General features: G+C 51.2%; 1 protein-coding gene and 2 pseudogenes across 2 annotated transcripts in view; 1 reads left to right on the plus strand and 2 right to left on the minus strand.

Moving 5' to 3' along the window:
• ECSIT (ECSIT signaling integrator) overlaps window positions 1-19,346 on the plus strand; it is a 30,722-nt gene extending 11,376 nt beyond the window's left edge. The window contains exons 2-8 of one of the 2 annotated variants that reach the window (XM_037992170.2): window positions 5,036-5,154; window positions 10,349-10,766; window positions 11,424-11,647; window positions 17,409-17,466; window positions 17,595-17,743; window positions 17,887-17,992; window positions 19,001-19,346. In XM_037992170.2, coding sequence (XP_037848098.2) covers window positions 5,059-5,154; window positions 10,349-10,766; window positions 11,424-11,647; window positions 17,409-17,466; window positions 17,595-17,743; window positions 17,887-17,992; window positions 19,001-19,242 — 1,293 coding nt within the window. In that variant the 5' untranslated portion in view covers window positions 5,036-5,058 and the 3' untranslated portion in view covers window positions 19,243-19,346. The remainder of the gene's footprint in view (window positions 1-5,035; window positions 5,155-10,348; window positions 10,767-11,423; window positions 11,648-17,408; window positions 17,467-17,594; window positions 17,744-17,886; window positions 17,993-19,000) is intronic. The other variant, XM_037992171.2, reaches the window with a different exon arrangement.
• LOC103233937 (small ribosomal subunit protein eS12-like) lies at window positions 505-1,617 on the minus strand (annotated as a pseudogene).
• LOC140711908 (large ribosomal subunit protein eL20 pseudogene) lies at window positions 1,129-3,182 on the minus strand (annotated as a pseudogene).
• Window positions 19,347-19,379: the final 33 nt, after the last annotated feature.

Raw genomic sequence — 19,379 nt, forward strand, 5'->3', positions numbered from 1 at the left:
CATGCCTGGTTAATTTTTTTCTTTTTGGAGAGAGAGGGTCTCACTATGTTACCCAGGCTGGTCCTGAACTCCTAGGCTCAAGTGATCCTCCCATCTTGGCTTCCCAAAGTGGTAGGATTACAGGCGTGAGCCACCGTGCCAGGCTACATATAACTTTCGACTCCCCAAAAATCCAGCCAGGTGCAGTGGCTCACCTCTGTAATTCCAGCACTTTGAGAGGCCAAGCTGGGAGGATTGCTTGAGCCCAGGAGTTTGAGATCAGCCTGGAAAATAGAGGGCAACCCCACCTCTATGAAAATTTTAAAAATTAGTTGGGTGTGGTGGCGCACACCTGTAGTCCCAGCTACTCAGGAGGCAGTGGTGGGAGGATTGCTTGAGTTGGGAGGTCAAGTCTGCAATGAGCCTTGATCATACCACTGTACTCCAGCCTGGGCAACAGAGTGAGATCCTGTCTCAAAATATCTTAACTACTAATAGCCCACTGTTGTCCAGAGGCCTCAGGGATTACATAAACAGTCGATTAACATTTTTTTTAATGTGAGCCAAAGATTTATGTCTTCGTTTCTTGCATTTGAAGTACTCTTCGATGACATCCTTGGCCTGAGACTCTTTGCCATAGTCCTTAACTACGATATAACTGCAACCAACCACTTTACGGGGTTTCCCCTCTCTCAGTTTTACAGAGGCCTACCCATTCCCCTAGTTTCTTGCTGTCATCAACCTTAATTAGGTTCAGCACAAAGGGCCTCCACCAACCTGACATACATAGGCTCATCACAGTTGGATGCAAGCACACAAAGATGAGCTTGGCACTTGTCTAAGGCTTTGGCAGCGTCGCGAATTCCACGTGCTAGGCCATCCTGGATGAGGGCGGTCTTCAGCACCTCTTGTAAAGCAGTATTAACGTCCATTACACCTCCAGCAGCAATGCCTTCCTCGCCATGGCAGTGGGTTACGGGTGAAGGTGAATCTTGAACTCACCCAAGCCTCTGCCTCCGTGTGACCTGGCGGCGGCAGGGAAAGAGCGATTAACATATTTTTAAATTTTGAGACAGAGTCTTGCTCTGTTGCCCAGGCTGGAGTGCAGTGGTGTGATCTCAGCTCACTGCAAGCTCTGCCTCTCGGGTTCAGGCCATTCTCCTGCCTCAGCCTCCCGAGTAGCTGGAACTACAGGCGCCCACCTCATGATCCACCCGCCTTGGCCTCCCAAAGTGCTGGGATTACAGGCGTGAGCCACCGCGCCCGGCCGTATGTTATATATATTATACTATAATCTTACAATAAGCTGGAGAAAAGAAAATGTTACTAAGAAAATCAGGAAGAGAAAACACATTTAATTTACTATTCATTAGGTGGAAGTGGATCATGATAAAGGTCTTCATTCTCATCGTCTTCACATTGAGTAAGCTGAGGAGGAGGGGGAAGAAGAGGAGGGGTTGGTCTTGCTGTCTTAGGGGTGGCAGACGCAGAAGAGGTGGAGGAGGTAGATGGAGAGGCAGGCACATTGAGCTGTAACTTTCTTTTTTACCAGCCCCCTGGTGTTAAAAGTTGTAACTTTAATTAAATTTAATTAGTTTTTTTGAAACAGAGTCTCACACGGTCAACTCTCTGTAACATCGCCTCCCAGGCGCAAGCAATTCTCCCGACTCAGCCTCCTGAGTAGTTGAGATTACAGGCGCGCACCACATGTCTGAATAATTTTTTTTTTTTTTTTTTTTTTTTAACCGGGGCGTTCCTGAGTTTATCTGGGGCACACATGGGCGAGGGCCCTACACCTAGAAGGTGTTGGGCCTCTTGGTGGTGAAGCGTGGCTTTTGCTGACGGCGCAGGACCCTGTGGGGCAGCGGGAACCTGATCTTGGAGTCGTGTGCCGGTGGCACTTGCTGGCTGCGATCTCCTCTGCCTTCATGATCTGGATGGAGTGGGCCCAGGTGCGGTGCCAGGCGCCCATGTCTCGGTCGCGGTGGGTGACAGCGCCCCTGGTGGTCAGCTTCCGGTATTCCCGGTACATGTTGTGGGTGCCGCTCCGGGAGTCATAGCGCAGCCAGATGCCGAAGTTCTTCACCCGCAGGGGGCGCTTCTCAAATGCCTGCCCACAGTAGACAGTCTCCCCTGAAGACTTCTTCATCTTTTTAACTGAGATACGAAGTACCAGAGCGGGACTTGGCGACGACATGATTAGGCACAAAGATTTGCATATGGTAGAGGGGCGGTGTATGGCATTTGGGGGTGGGCAGGCAGCGACCCACCACCTTGTACTCTTGTAGTGTGCCCGAGGTTTTCATGGCATCCTCTCCACACTTGCCGCCACCTGCAAAAGGCGCCTGGCTAATTTTTGTATTTTTAGTAGAGATGGGGTTTTGCCACGTTGGCCACACTGGTCTTGAACTCCTGACCTTAAGTGATTCTCCTGCCTAGCCTCCCAAAGTGCTGGGATTACAGGCGTGAGCCACCACACCTGGTCTTATTTTTCAGACGGAGTCTTGCTCTGTCGCCCAGGCTGGAGTGCAGTGGCACGATCTCAGCCCCCTGCAGCCTCTGCCTCCTGGGTTCAAGTGATTCTCCTGCCTCAGCCTCCTGAGTAGCTGGGGACTGCAGGAGCGTGCCCCGATGCCAGGCTAATTTTTGTATTTTTTTTTTTTTTTTTTTTAGTAGAGATGAGGTCTCTTCCATGTTGGCCAGGCTGCTCTCGAACTCCTGGCCTCAGGTGATCTGCCTGCCTCGACCTCCCAAAGTGCTGGGATTACAGGCATGAGCCACCACGTGCAGCCATAACTTTTACTGAGGGAAAAAAAAAAAATGCACGTATAAATGGACTCACAATGTTCAAACCCCTGTTGAAGAAGGGTCAACTGTACATTGTTGATGGGAATATGAAATGGTGCAGTCATCCCCAAAAACAGTCTGGCAGTTCCTCAAACTGTTAAACATGTAGTTACCATATGTCTCAGCAGTTCGACTCCTAAGTATATACCCAAGAGAAGTATAAACATATGTTCACATAAAACTTCTACACGAATGTTCATGGCAGTAGTAGTTATAACAGTCAAAAACATTTGGCAAACAACTCCAAATGTCCATCAATTGATGAATGCATAAATAAAATATGGTTATAGCCTTACAAAACCTGGTTATATTCCATTCCAAAACGAATGGAATTGGCCGGGCAGGACTATAATCCTAGCACTTTGGGAGGCCAAGGTGGGTGGATCACCTGAGGTTGGGAGTTCAGGACCAGCCTGGCTAACATGGAGAAACCCCATCTCTACTAAAAATACAAAAACTAGCTGGGGGTGGTGGTGGATGCCTGTAATCCCAGCTACTCAGGAGGCTGAGGCAGGAAAATCGCTTGAACCCGGGAGTCAGAGGTTGTGGTGAGCCGAGATCGTGCCATTGCCCTCCAGCCTGGGCAACAAGAGCGAAACTCCATCTCAAAAAAACAAAAAAAAAACAAAAAAAAAAAGCCGGGTGCAGTGGCTCACGATTGTAATCCCAGCACTTTGGGAGGCCGAGGCAGGTGGATCACAACGTCAGGAGTTTGAGACCAGCTTGGCAACATGGCGAAACCCCATCTCTACAAAAAAATCTATAAATTAGCTGGGTGCAGTGGCATACACCTATAGTCCCAGCTACTCAGGTAGCTGAGGCAGGATAATCATGAGCCTGGGAAGCAGGTTGCAGCCAAGATTGTGCCACTGCACTCTAGCCTGGGAAACAAAGCAAGATCCTGTCTAAAAAAAAATTAATTAATTAAAAAAAAAAATCGATGCAGGAACCTTGAAAACATGTCAGTGGGCCAGGCGTGGTGGCTCATGCATGTAATCCCAGCACTTGGGGAGGCTGAGGCTGGCGGATCACTTGAGGTCAGGAGTTCAAGACCAGCCCGGCCAACATGATAAACCCCTTCTCTACTAAAAATACAAAAATTAGCCAGGCGTGGTGGCATGTGCCTGTAATCCCAGCTACTTGGGATGCTGAGGCATGGGAATCGCTTGAACCTGGGAGATGGAAGTTGCAGTGAGCCGAGGTATTGCACTCCAGTCTGGGTGACAGAGCGAGACTCCATCTCAAAAAACACCAAAACCAAAACAAAACAAAACGTGTCAAGTGAAGGAAACCAGTCATAAAGGAGCACTTGTGATTCCATTTGTATGAAATGCCCAGCATAGGGATATCTATAGAGACAGTGGATGAGTGGTTTCCTGGGGAGTGAAGGGAAATTAAATACTGATTTAATTTCTTTCTTTCTTTCTTTTGGAGATGGAGTTTTGCTGTTTTTCCCCAGGCTGGGGTGCAGTGGCATCATCTCAGCTCACTGCAACCTCTGCCTCCCGGGTTCAAGCGATTCTCCTACCTCAGCCTCCCAAGTAGCTGGAATTACAGGCATGCACCACCATGCTCGGCTGATGTTTTGTATTTTTAGTAGCGATGCGGTTTCTCCATGTTGGTCAGGCTGGTCTCGAACGCCCGACTTCAGGTGATCTGCCTGCCTCAGCCTCCCCAAGTGTTGGGATTACAGGCGTGAGCCACTGCACCTGGCCAGATACAGGGATTCTTGTTGGAGTGACACACATTTTATAAAATTAGATTGTAGTGGCTAGGAGTGGTGGCTCACACCCGTGATCCCAGCACTTTGGGAGACAGTGGTGGGAGGATCACTTGAAGCCAGGAGTTCAAGACCAGCCTGGGCAACACAGCAAGACCCTGGGTCTCTGCAAACTATTTTCAGATTAGCTGGGCATGGTGGCACGCATTTGTAGTCCCAGCTTCTCGACACTCTGGGGCTGGAGGATCACTTGAGCCCAGGAGTTGGAGGCTGTACTGAGCTTTGATCACGCCCCTGGGGCAGCGGGGTTGGTGGTGCTGTTCCATGAACAAAGTCTTTGAGTCATCTGAGCCCATTTCTTGGGTAAGGTAAACATCGGGGCTGGTGAGTTAACCACATAATCTGGATTGTGCCCTCAACCCTGCGGGGCCCTTGCATCTGTTAGCAGGTAAGTTGCCAGACTAATGCTGAATCTTCTCTTTGGGCCAGGTGATTGTCTGACAAGCAGAGGCATGAGCTGGGTCCAGGCTACCCTACTGGCCCGAGGCCTCTGTAGGGCCTGGGGAGGCATCTGTGGGGCCGCCCTTCCAGGAACTTCCATCTCTCAGGTAAGCACCAGCCAGGCAGTCTTTCGGGTAGAGGGAGGTAAGCTTGGGATTTGCTCCCAACCCCTTCAGAATCCACTCTGTGAAGTCAGCTTGGTGAGTCTGAGCTGGCCTATCAGTGCTGAGGTCCCATTAAAAGCCCCTAATTTACATATGTATGTGTGTTCGTGTGTTTGTTTTTTATTTATTTATTTATTTATTTATTTATTTATTTTGAGTCGGAGTCTCGCTCTGTCGCCCAGGCTGGAGTGCAGTGGCCGGATCTCAGCTCACTGCAAGCTCCACCTCCCGGGTTTATGCCATTCTCCTGCCTCAGCCTCCCGAGTAGCTGGGACTACAGGCGCCCGCCACCTCGCCCAGCTAGTTTTTTGTATTTTTTAGTAGAGACGGGGTTTCACCGTGTTAGCCAGGATGGTCTCGATCTCCTGACCTCGTGATCCGCCCGTCTCGGCCTCCCAAAGTCCTGGGATTACAGGCTTGAGCCACCGCGCCTGGCCGTGTGTTTGCTTTTTGAGACAGTGTCTCGCTCTGTAGCCGAGGCTGGAGTGCAGTAGTGTGATTACAGCTCACTGTAATCTTGACCTGCCAGGTTCAAGCAATCGCCCCACCTCATCCTCCCAAGTAGCGGGGACTATAGGCACATACTACCACGCCTGGCTAATTTTTGTATATTTTTGTAGGGACGGGGTTTCACCATGTTGGGCAGGCTGGTCTTGAACTCTGGGCTCAAGCGATCCACCTGCGTCAGCCCTCCAAAGTGCTGGGATTACAGGCATGAGCCACCATGCCTGGCCAAAATTCCCTAATTTATTTATTTTTTTGAAACAAGGTCTTGCTCTGTCACCCAGGCTGGAGTACAGTGGTGGAATCAGGGCTCACTGCAGCCTCAAACTCCTGGGCTCAAATGAGCCTCCCACCTCAGCCCCCTGAGTAGCTGGGACCACAGATTTGAGCCACCACACCCAGCTAATTTTTTTTTTTTTTTTTTTGAGATGGAGTTTTGCTCTTGTCGCCAAGGCTGGAGTATAGTGGCGTGGTCTTGGCTCGCTGCAACCTCTGCCTCCTGGGTTCAAGCGATTCTCCTGCCTCAGCCTCCCGAGTAGCTGCGATTACAGGTGTGTGTCACCATGCCCAGCTGATTTTTATAATTTTCGTAGAGACAGGGTTTCATCGTGTTGGCCAGGCTGATCTTGAACTCCTGATCTCAGGTGATTCGCCCGCCTCAGCCTCCCAAAGTGCTGGGATTACAGACATGAGCCACCATACCCGGCTGCTAATTTTTTTAAACATGTGGTCTTGCTGTGTTATCCAGACTGGTCTTGAACCTCTGGGCCCTCAGTCCTTCCACTTTGGCCTCCCAAAGTGCTAGGATTACAGGTGTGAGCCACTGTGCCTGGACCCTAATTTAAGAGATGCTAGTGTCCACGTGGGTGAGGGGATTGACTTTGAAAATAAGGATGTATGAGCTCAGTGGATTTGTGTGGTGACTGTCGGCAGATCCTCCTGCATCTACTTGTGGAGATGGGGCAGAAAACTGAATTTCCTTCCCGTACCCATAGTGACCAGATGGCGAAAGCAGATTGACAGCCATAGATAGCAATAACGATGATGGTGGGAATATTAATAGTTCCCGTATTGAGCGCTGACTCTGTGCCCGGCCCCGTGGTATGCATGTCATTTACATTACCTCCGTTGCAGTGTTTCCCCCTCGTGAGGCATTTTAGAGCTTCCTGTCTGATTGTTACCCCAGAGTGGTATAATACTACACCACCTATAGTATTAATTGACTGAAATTTCAGGTTTTTGTTTTGAGATGGAGTCTCCCTCTGTCACCCAGGCTGGAGTGCAGTGGTGCGATCTCAGCTCATTGCAACCTCTGCCTCCCGGGTTCAAGTGAGTTTCCTGCCTCAGCCTCCTGAATAGCTGGGATTACAGGTGCGCAGCACCACGCCCGGGTCATTTTTGTATTTTTGATAGAGATGGGGTTTCACCATGTTGGCCAGGCTGGTCTCGAACTCCTGACCTCAAGTGATCCACCCACCTCTCGAAGTGCTGGGATTACAGGTACAAGCCATTGCACCCAGCCTGAAATGTTACTTTAAATGAATGCCTTTTTTTGTTTTTTGTTTTTTTTTAACATTGCCTTATCAAAGAAGGATATGGGATGGCTGTTGGGAACCGCAGAGTAGGGGGACTAAGGGCACTGACTCCATTCTCAGCGTGCACGCTTTGCAGCTGTGTAACATTGTGCATCCCACTTCATCTTCCTTAGCCTTGGTTTTTCTCATCTGTAAAATGAGCGCAGTAAGAGTACCCCCCACCTAGGGCCTTACATTTATAAAGTGCTCAACTGTGTCTACAGTGGAAGAATACTCGGTAAATATTGTCTCTTTTGAGACAGGATCTCACTCTGTCGCCCAGGCGGGAGTGCAGTGGCGTGATCTTGGCTCACTGCAATGTCAACCTCCCTGTCTCAGTTGATCTGCCTACTTCAGCCTCCACAGTAGCTGGGACTACATACATACACCACCATGCCTGGCTAATTTTTGTATTTTTTTGTAGAAATGAGGTTTCAGCAGATTGCCCAGGCTGGTCTCAAACTCCTGACGTCAGGTGATCTGCCCATCTCAGCCTCCCAAAGTGCTGGGATTATAAGTGTGAGCCACCAAGCCTGGACTAATATTGGCTTTTAACTTGTTAGCTATATATATATGTGTGTGTGTGTGTGTGTGTGTGTCTCTGTAGATAAACACACACACATTCACTTATTTTTTAGAGATAAGGTTTCACTCTCTCATTCAGGCTGGAGTGCAGTGACACAATCATAGTTCACTGCAGCCTGGAACTCCTGGGCTCAAGCAATCCTCCCGCTTCAGCCTCCTAAGTAGCGGGACTACAGGTATACACCACCATGCCCAGCTTATTTTTTAATTTTTTCCATAGAGACATGGAGTCTCACTATGTTGCCCAGGCTGCAATGCAGTGGTGTAATCAAACTAGCTGTATATTTTTAAGCCTTGCTAACTAGCTGTATATTTTTAAGATGCCTTATATGTAACCCTTCTAATTTAAAAATTCAATTTAAAATAAGAAATTTGTGACTGTGTCATCTAGAACCAGAGTTTGGCTACTCTGGAGGCTGAGGTGGGAGGATCACTTGAGCCCAGGAGTTCTGGGCTGTTGTGCACTATGCTGATGGAGTGTCCTGCACTAGGTTTTGCATGAATATTGTGACCTCCTGGGACTTGGGGGACCACCCGGTTGCCTAAGGAAATGTGAACTGACCCAGGTTGGAAACAGCAGGTCAAAACTCCTGTGCTGACCAGTTGACTCATGCCTGTGAATAGCCACTGCACTCCCCGCGTGGGCAACATAGCTAGACTCCATCTCTTAAAGAAAAAAGGGTCCCAGCGCTTTGGGAAGCCGCAGTGGGTGGATCACCTTAGGTCGGGAATTCGAGACCATCCTATCCAACATGGTGAAACCCCGTCTCTACTAAAAATACAAAAATTAGGCCAGGCGCGGTGGCTCACATCTGTAATCCCAGCACTTTGGGAGGCCGAAGTGAGCGAATCACGAGGTCAGGAGTTCAAGACCAGCCTGGCCAACATGTGAAACCATGTCTCTACTAAAAATACAAAAAATTAGCTGGGCGTGGTGGCATGTGCCTGTAATCCCAGCTACTTTGGAGGCTGAGGCAGAAGAATCGCTTGAACCAGGGAGTGAGAGGTTGTAGTGAGCCGAGATCGCGCCACTGTACTCCAGCCTGACAACAGAGCGAGACTCTGTCTCAGGAAAAACAAACAAACAAACACAACACAAAAATCATCTGGGAATGGTGGCAGGCACCTGTAATCCTAGCTACTTGGGAGGCTGAGGCAGGAGATTCGCTTGAACCCAGAAGGCAGAGGTTGCAGTGAGCTGAGATGACGCCATTGCACTCCAGCCTGGGTGATAAGAGTGAAACTCTGTCTCAAGAAAAAAAAGAAAAAGAAAGGGGCTGGGTGCAGTGGCTCATGCCTATAATCGCAAGACTTGGGGAAGCTAGGTCAGGCGTGGTGGCTCACGCCTGTAATCCCAGCACTTTGGGAGGCCAAGGTGGGCGGATCACGAGGTCAGGAGATCGAGACCATCCTGGCTAACACGGTGAAACCCCGTCTCTACTAAAAATACAAAAAATTCGCTGGGCGTGATGGCAGGCGCCTATAGTTCCAGCTACTGGGGAGGCTGAGGCAGGAGAATGGTGTGAACCTGGGAGGCGGAACTTGCAGTGAGTCGAGATGGCGCCACTGCACTCCAGCCTGGGCGACAGAGCAAGACTCTGTCTCAAAAAAAAAAAAAAAAAAAGACTTGGGGAGGCCGAGGCAAGTGGATCACTTGAGGCCTGGAGTTTGAGACCAGCCTGGCCAACATGATGAAACCCCATCTTTACTAAAAATACAAGAATTAGCAGGGCGTGGTGGAACACGTCTGTAGTCCAGCTTACTTGTGAGGCAAAGGCATGAGAATCGGGAGGCGTAGGTTGCAGTGAGCTGAGGTCATGCCACTGTGCTGCAGCATGGGTGACGCAATGAGACTGTCTAAAAAAAAAAAAAAATTAAAAGCAAAAGGGGCCACCAGGCACAGTGGCTCATGTCTGTAATCCCAACACTTTGGGAGGTGGATTCGGGATGATCACTTGAAGCCAGGTGTTCAAGACCAGCCTGGGCAAAACAGCGCAACTCCCGTCTCTGCTGAAAATGGAACAATTAGCCAGGTGCGGTGGTGTACACCTGTGGTTCCAGCTACTGGACAGGCAGAAGGGGAGAATTGCCTGAGCCCAGGAGTTCAAAGCTGTAATAAGCCCTAGTAGCACGACTACATTCCAGCCTAGGCCACAGAGCCAGACCCTGTCTCAAAAAAAAAAAAAAAAAAATAGGGCATGTGCGTGTCATCACTGTGAATATTACCAAGTTGCCTCCGTGGCAGTTTTTGCCAGCTCCCCATAGCCATGGCTAACAGTACCTGTTCCCTCCCTACTGTGCCAGCATTGTGTTTTATTGCACTTTGTAATGGTGTCGAATCTTGGGTTCGTAACCACAGTTCCATACCTCCAAGTCCTCAGGGAGGCCACTGGGACCTCTCCCAGGAAAGTGAGCCTGGCGCCCCCATAGACACTGGGAGGTGCCGGATTCCAGCAGTTCTCCTCCCTCCCCAGGTCCCTCGCCAGCTCCCTCGGGGCCTGCACTGCAGCTCAGCTGCCCATAGCTCTGAACAGTCCCTGGTTTCCAGCTCACCGGAACCCCGGCAGAGGCCCACCAAGGCTCTGGTGCCCTACGAGGACCTGTTTGGGCAGGCGCCTAATGGGGAACGGGACAAGGCCAGCTTCCTGCAGGCGGTGCAGAAATTTGGGGAGCACAGCGTGCGTAAGCGGGGCCACGTTGACTTCATCTACCTGGCCCTGCGCAAGATGCGGGAGTATGGCGTCGAGCGGGACCTGGCTGTGTACAACCAGCTGCTCGACATCTTCCCCAAAGAGGTCTTCCGGCCTCGCAACATCATCCAGCGCATCTTCGTCCACTACCCTCGGCAGCAGGAGTGTGGGATTGCCGTCCTGGAGCAGATGGAGAGCCACGGTGAGGCCAGGAGGCTGGCGCGGGGTGGGGAGTGGGCTACACTGATAGCTGGCAACACCTCTCCTGGGTCTCAGCCCCTCCTTCCTCCATGGCTCCGTCTCTGTCTCTCTGGCTCCCCTCCCTCTCCCAATCCCTCTTTTCATCACTCATCTCTCTTTCTTGCCTTCCTCTGACTTTTCCTTTTGCCTGCCTGCCTGCCTGCCTGCCTGCCTGCCTGCCTGCCTGCCTGCCTGCCTGCCTGCCTGCCTGCCTTCCTTCCTTCCTTCCTTCCTTCCTTCCTTCCTTCCTTCCTTCCTTCCTTCCTTCCTTCCTTCCTTCCTTCCTTCCTTCTCTCCCTCCCTCTCTCCCTCCCTCCCTCTCTACCTCTCTCTCTCCCTCCATCCCTTCCTTCCTTCCTCTCTTTCTATCTTTCTTTTAGAAGTAGGGTCTCGCTATGTTGCCCAGGCTGGTCTCAAACTCCTGGGCTCAAGTGATCCTCTCCCCTTGGCCTCCCAGTGTGCTGGGATTACAGGCATGAGCCTTTTTCTTTCTAATTCTCTCTGATTCTTTTCTCCCTGTCTGTGATCAATTCCCTGACTTCAATGTTCTCTTCTCTCCTCTTCCCTTCCCTCCGTCCTCCTCCGTCTCTGAGGTTCTGCCTGCATCTGCCCAGCACAGGTGTGATGCCCAACAAGGAGACAGAGTTCCTGCTGATTCAGATATTTGGACGCAAAAGCTACCCCATGCTCAAGTTGCTGCGCCTGAAGCTGTGGTTCCCTCGATTCATGAACATCAACCCCTTCCCAGTGCCCCGGGACCTGTCCCAGGACCCTGTGGAGCTGGCTACGTTTGGCCTGAGGCACATGGAGCCTGACCTTAGTGCCAGGGTCACCATCTACCAGGTATCCGCCCTTGTCCACAGCCTCAGCTGCCACCCCAGGTCAGGCTCCCACCATTCCTCCTCCGGGCTCCCCTTCTCTCACTCTAGTGATTGTGGTGAATCAAGTTCTTTTTTGAGACAGGGTCTTGCTCTGTTGCCCAGGCTGGAGTGCAGTGGCACTAACTCGGCTTACTGCAGCCTCTGCCTCCCAGGCTCAAGCGATCTTTCCACCTCAGCCTCCTGAGTAGCTGGGACTCCAGTCTATTGAGTAGCTGGAGTCTAGCCTCCTGAGTAGCTGGGACTACAGTCGAGCGACTCAGTCCAGCCTCCTGAGTAGCTAGGACTCCAGTCTGAGTAGCTGGGAGTCCAGTCCACACACCACCACACCTGGCTAATTAAAAAAACTGTATTTTTTACAGAGACAGAGTCTCATATATTGCCCAGGCTGGTCTTGAACTCCTGGGCTCAAGCAATCCTCCTGCCTTGGCCTCCCAAAGTGCCGGGATTACAGGCATGAGGCACCGTGCCTGGCCGTGAATTAAGTTCTGATTCTCTGGCTGAGTCCTCTGGTAGGTTCCCATGGTCCTTACTGCTGGCACAGCTTGAGTAACCTCTGTTTCAGTCCTTTCAGGCTGCTCTAACAAAATCTCTTAGCTTGGGTCATTTATGAACAACAAAAATTTATTGCTCACAGTTCTAGAGCCTGGGAAGTTCAAGATCAAGGTGTCACCAGATCTAGGTCTGGTCAGGGTTTGCTCTCTGCTTCAAGGATGACACCTTCTGGCTGTGTCCTCACATAGTATAAGAGGCAAACAAGCCCCTCAGACCTCTACTGTTTTTTGAGACAAGGTCTGGCTCTATTGCCCAGGCTGGAGTGCAGTGGCACTATCTTGACTCACTGCAAATTCCACCTCCCGGGCTGAAGCCATCCTTTCACCTCAGCCTCCTGAGTAGCTGGGACTATAGTTGTACACCACCACACCCAGGTAATTTTTGTATTTCTTGTAGAGATGGGGTTCCACCATGTTGCCCAGGCTGGTCTCAAACTCGTGAGCTCAAGCGATCCACCTACCTTAGCGTCCCAAAGTGCTGGGATTGCAAGCATGAGCCACCATGCCTGGCCCCCTCAGACATTTGTTTTCTTTTTTGAGACGGAGTCTCGCTCTGTTGCCAGGCTGGAGTGCTGTGGTGCCATCTTGGCTCACTGCAACCCTGACTCCCTGGTTCAAGCAATTCTCCTGCCTCAGCCTCCCGAGTAACTGGGACTACAGGCATGCACTACCACACCCAGCTAATTTTTGTATTTTTAGTAGAGACAGGGTTTCACCATGTTGGCCAGGCTGGTCTCGATCTCCTGACCTCATGATCTGCCCACCTCAGCCTCCCAAAGTGCTGGGATTACATGCATGAGCCACCACGCCCAGCCCAGACCTCTTTTATAAGGGGACTAATCTCATTCATGAGAGCAGAGCCCTTATGATCAAAGTGCCTCTCTTCTCAAAGGCCTGACCTCTTAATCCTATTGCATTGGAGATACATTGCAACATGAATTTTAGGGGGCCATAAACATTCAGACCATAGCACCCTCCCATCCTTCTCCCAACACTTGCTACATTCTAGACATCTTCCTTCTTTTCTGTGCCAATTCCCACCACAGGCCTTTGTGTCTCTGTACCTTCTGCCAGCAACACTGTTCCCTGTGGCCTTCATGTTATTCCGGTCTCAGCTCCACTATTCCTAATCAGGATGCCCTTCCTGACCTCCCTGGCCAAGGCACCACCCCTTCATGGTGCTGGGCTTGGTTCCTTATTCACCATGAGTCAGTTTCCCTCCTGTCTCCCAAGGCTGAGCACAGGATTTGGTGCAAAGCTGACACTTGGTAGTGGCTTGTTGAATGACTGAGTGGAGTAACACCCCCATCTCAGTGTCCTGGGAGTGTCCACTCACGCCAGATCACACAAGGGATCCAAAGAGAGCACCTCACAGCACTTGTCATCTGGTCCTGGATGGATAACAGTTTCCTTAAGAGCCAGTGGTTCTGAGATGGAGAAGCCTGGGGAGCTGTGGGAGCCCAGAGTGGGCAGGTAGGGCTTCCTGGGGGAGGTAAGGAAAGCAGAGGACTCTAGGCAGAGGGAGCAGTGTGTACCGTGTGTACCAGGGAATGGGGGGCAGTGAGTGGGGGCACCTGATTAAAGAGCTTGATCTCAAACCTCCTGGTTGGTGGGAAGAGCCATGCCAGGGGCGGGGGGCGGGGATTTAAGAAGAGGGATGGGCTGGGCATGGTGGCTTACGCCTGTAATCCCAGCACTTTGGGAGGCCGAGGCAGACGGATCATGAAGTCAGGAGATCAAGACCATCCTGGCTAACACGGTGAAACCCTATCTCTACTAAAAATACAAAAAAATTAGCCAGGCGTGGCGGCGGGCGCCTGTAGTCCCAGCTACTTGGGCGGCTGAGGCAGGAGAATGGTGTGAACCCGGGAGGCGGAGTTTGCAGTGAGCCAAGATCGTGCCACTGCACTCCAGCCTGGGCGATAGAGCGAGACTCCATCTCAAAAAAAAAAAAAAAGGGGGGATGGGGTTGGAATCATGTTTTTGGAAGAATCTGCAATTGGAAACGTGTCTCCTGGGAGCTGTGTGGATGATATTGGATGGGGAGAGGGGCTAGGGGACCAGGGTTGTAGGTCCAGGTGAGAGACACTTTGAGACCAGCAGTAGAATGTGGGAGGAAGGGTTGTTTTTAGTTCATTTCTTCATTTTGCAAAGCAATGCACTAAAAAGCCAAACAGCATGTAAAAGCACACGGTGACGAGTCCTCTGCTGCTTCCCAGGCCCCACCCCCCCCAACCCCCCCAACCCCCCCCACCCCCCGTCTCCTTCCCTAGAGGTGACTATTTCCATGTCTCCTTCCAGAGAGGTTCTATGCATTTGCAGATCTCTCTCTCTGGTTTTTTTTTTTTTTTTTTTTTTTTGCATCTATATCTTTTGTATTAAAATATCCTTCACCCCCATCTCATGGAGTAAAATACAGCCAGGCACAGTGGCTCATGCCTATAATCCCAGCACTTTGGGAGGCTGACACAGATGGATGGCTTGAGCCCAGAAGTTTGAGACCAGCCTGGGCAACATGCCAAGACCCCATCTCTACCAAAAAAATACGAAAATTAGCTGGGAGTGGTGGTGCACACCTGTAGCCCCAGCTACTCAGGAGGCTGAGGCAGGAGGATGGCTTGAACTCAGGAAGTCAAGGCTGTGGTGAGCCGTGATCATACCACTGTACACCAGACTGGGTGATGGAGCAAGATCCTGTCTGTTTAAAAAAAGAAGTTTCGGCCGGGCGCGGTGGCTCAAGCCTGTAATCCCAGCACTTTGGGAGGCCGAGACGGGTGGATCACAAGGTCAGGAGATCGAGACCATCCTGGCTAACATGGTGAAACCCCGTCTCTACTAAAAAAATACAAAAAACTAGCCGGGCGCCATGGCGGGCGCCTGTAGTCCCAGCTACTTGGGAGGCTGAGGCAGGAGAATGGCGTAAACCCGAGAGGCGGAGCTTGCAGTGAGCTGAGATCCGGCCACAGCACTCCAACCTGGGCGACAGAGCGAGACTCCGTCTCAAAAAAAAAAAAAAAAAAGAAGTTTCTTGGCCAGGCACGGTGGCTCACGCCTGTAATCCCAGCACTTTGGGAGGCTGAGGCAGGCGGATCACCTGAGGTTGGGAGTTCGAGACCAGTCTGACCAACATGGAGAAACCCCGTCTCTACTAAAAATAAAAAAAGAATTACCCAGGCGTGGTGGCGCATGCCTGTAATCCCACCTACTTGTGAGGCTGAGGCAGGAGAATCGCTTGAACCCGGGAGGTGGAGGTTGCAGTGAGCCAAGATTGTGCCATTGCACTCCAGTCTGGGCAATAAGAGTGAAACTCCATCTCAAAAAAAAAAAAAAAAAAAAGTTTCTTTAGTAGCAGGGGATTATATACATGTACCTTGCGTTTTGCAAATGTCACTTAAAACAACTAGAAGTCACTGATCCATCTCAATTTTTTTTTTTTTTTTTTTTTTTTTTTTTTTTTGAGACAGAGCCTTATTCTGTCACCCATGCTGGAGTGCAGTGGCATAGTCTCGGCTCACTACAACCTCCACCTCCCAGGTTCAAGCAATTCTTGTTCCTCAGCCTCCCGTGTAGCAGGGACTACAGGCGTGTGCCACCACTCCCAGCTAATTATTGTATTTTTAGTAGAGTTGGAGTTTCACCATGTTAGCCAGGCTGGTCTCGAACTCCTGGCCTCAAGTGATCCACCAGCCTCGGCCTCTCAAAGTGCTGGGATTACAGATGTGAGCCACCATGCCCGTCCTGCCCATCTCAATTTTTTTTAACTTGAAAGGATGAATGATATATGTTCTAACAGCTGTCCACTTTTTTGGTTCAAAAGCAGGTGCATTTTGTTAAAAAAAAATTTGTTGGGGCGCGGTGGCTCACTCCTGTAATCCCAGCACTTTGGGAGGCCAAGGCAGGCAGATCACCTGAGGTCAGGAGTTTAAGAACAGCCTGACCAACATGGAGAAACCCCATCTCTACTAAAAATACAAAATTAGCCGGGTGTGGTGGCACATGCCTGTAAATCCTACTCGGGAGACTGAGGCAGGAGACTCGCTTGAACCCAGGAGGTGGAGGTTGTGGTGAGCCGAGACTGTGCCACTGCACTCCAGCATGGGCAACAAGAGCAAAACTCCATCTCAAAAAAAAAAAAAAAATTGTCTAGTGTTTTTGAATTATGTTCAGGTTATAGAATTTTAAAAGATACAAAAAGGTATTCCTTCCCACCCTGTCCTCCACAGAGGTGAAAGCTATCATTTGCTTCTAGTGTCTCCTTCCTGGGATATTTGGTATATGTGAAGTTATTTTTCTTCTTGTAATTCACAAGCACTGAGCACTTATTATTTGCCAGGGACTGTTCTACACATTTTACAACCACCCAAAGTTAGGTTCATGCCCATAATCCTAGTGCTTTGGGAGGCCAAGGCAGGCGGATCACCTGAGGCCAGGAGTTTGAGACCAGCCAGGCCAACATAGCAAAACCCTATCTCTACTAAAAATACAAAAAATTAGCCGGGCGTGGTGGTAGGTGCCTGTAGTCCCAGCTACTTGGGAGGCTGAGGCAAGAGAATCGCTTGAACCCAGGAGGCGGAGGCTATAGTGAGTCAAGATCATGCCACTGAACCCCAGCCTGAGCAACAAGAGAAAAACTCCATCTCAAAAATAAAAAAATTTAAAAAATTAAATTAGCCGAGCATAGTGGTGTACACCTTTAGACCCAGCTACTTGGGAAACTGAGGTGGGAAGATCACTTGAGCCCAGGAGTTCAGGCCTGCAGTGAACTATGGTCGTGCCACCGTACTCTAGCATGGATGACAGAGAGGGAGACCCCATCTCTAAAAAAGAAAAATAAAATCGGAATTAAGTGCTACTATCATCCCTATTGTGCATCTGAAGAAACTGAGGCACACAGGTACAGTGACTTGGCCGAGGTCACACAGCTTGTGACAGAGTCAGGATTTTGACACATGTGGGCTGGCTCCAGGGTGGTTCCCTCAGGGTGAGCATCCTAAAGGTTGGTGGCTATTGCCAAATGGGACAGAGGGACAAGGGGACAGGTTGGAGGACCATGTACCAGATCCAGGAAAGGTGTCCTAAATTCGCTGATAATCCCCCTTTCTGTTTCTCTGTCTCCAGTTCCTCTGTAGGGGATTGGGGGTTACAAGATTACATCCCTACTTTCCCTTGCAGGTTCCTTTGCCCAAAGACTCAACAGGTGCAGCACATCCCCCCCAGCCCCACATCGTAGGTAAGTCCGCAAGCATGGGGCGGCCAGGTCTCTAACCTGACCCAGGCCCTGCTGGACCTAAGCTGGGCTCCCTGAGCCTTTGGGCAGAGTCCCTCACAGGGCACAGGGCATGTCTGTCTCCACACCAGGAATCCAGAGTCCCGATCAGCAGGCTGCCCTGGCCCGCCACAACCCTGCCCAGCCCATCTTTGTCGAGGGCCCCTTCTCCCTGTGGCTCCGAAACAAGTGTGTGTATTACCACATCCTCAGAGCTGACTTGCTGCCCCCGGAGGAGAGGGTGAGGGCTTAAAGCAAAGCACGCGTCGGGGCTGGGGAGTGGGGCTGGCACCACCCTGAGGGTGCATGGGAGAGGCTGGGGGAGGGAGACTGCGAGAGCCCCGGCCTCTGACCCTCCTGCCTGCACTCCCCTCTTTGGAGTAGGAAGTGGAAGAGATGCCAGAGGAGTGGAACCTCTATTACCCGATGCAGTTGGACCTGGAGTATTCGAGGAGTGGCTGGGACGACTACGAGTTTGACATCGATGAAGGTAGAAACTGGGCCAGGTGCGGTGGGTGTGCCTGTAATCTCAGCCCTCTGACAGGCTGAGGTGGGAGGATCACTTGAGCCCGGGAGCTGAGATTGCAGTGAACTATGATTGAGCCACTGCACTCTGGCCTGCGTGACAGACCCCGTCTCTTAAAAAAAAAAAAAAAAAGGGCAAAAACCTGGACAGGCAGGACTTCCAAACATTCCAAACACCACCCAGGATGAGGGGCGGCCTCTGGGTCAAGGAGTAGGCCCAGGCTGAGATGCAGTCCACTTACCCCCTCATCCTCCCACCACACACTCTCATTTGCCTCAGGGGCTCCAGACCTCAGGCCACTCAGCCCTGTCGGCCCTTGGTCATTCCCTCCCTCCACACCTCTGTGCTGGCTACTGGGTGTCACCAGGACAAACCTAGTCCCTTGAGTCAGTAAGGGAACAGGCAAATTACACTTTGGGGAGCTTAGGAGAGGAGGGCGCCTTGAGTGGGAGGTCAGGAGGGCTCCCTAGCAGAATCTACAAGACCCAGGAGGCATCACCCGGGTGAAGTGTGGAGTGGGCAGCCTAGGCAGCAGGGCTAGCTTGTGCAAAGGTTTGGAGGCACAAGAAAGTGGAAGGAAGCCGGGTGCAGTGGCTCAAGCCTGTAATCCCAGCACTTTGGGAGGCTGAGATGGATGGATCATTTGAGGTCAGGAATTTGAGACCAGTCTGGCCAACATAGCGAAACCCCATCTCTACTAAAAATTTAAAAATTAGCCGGACGTGGTGCTGTGCGCCTGTAGTCCCAGCTCCTCTGGAGGCCAAGGCAGGAGAATCACTTGAACCCGGGAGGCGGACGTTGCAGTGAGCCGAGATCTCGCCACTGCACTCCGGCCTGGGCGACACAGCGAGACTCCATCTCAAACAAAAAAGAAAGTGGAAGGGAGTGTAAAATACCTCAAAAAGGTGTAGGCATGGGTTAGCCGCTGCAGCCCCCACTGTGCAAACCCTGAGGGTGTATCTCTTCCAACAGTGGAGGAAGGCCCTGTCTTCGCCATGTGCATGGCGGGTGCCCATGACCAGGCAACGCTGGCCAAGTGGATCCAGGGCCTGCAGGAGACCAATCCAACCCTGGCCCAGATCCCCGTGGTCTTCCGCCTGACCAGGACCACCGGGGAGCTCCACACATCCTCTGCAGGGCTGGAGGAACCGCCCCCGCCCGAGGACCACGAGGAAGATGACAGCCTGCAGCGACAGCAGCAGGGCCAGAGCTGAGTCTGAGCAGGCCTGAGGGCACAGGCTGTGGCCCGAGGCGGCGGTGGACTGAAGGCATGAGATGCCCTTTGAGTGTACAGCAAATAAATGTTTTCCTGCTTGGGGCTCCCTTCCCTCCTCTCTGGCAGTGTAGCATT

Source organism: Chlorocebus sabaeus, chromosome 6 (assembly GCF_047675955.1).
Source record: "Chlorocebus sabaeus isolate Y175 chromosome 6, mChlSab1.0.hap1, whole genome shotgun sequence".
NCBI lineage: Eukaryota > Metazoa > Chordata > Mammalia > Primates > Cercopithecidae > Chlorocebus > Chlorocebus sabaeus.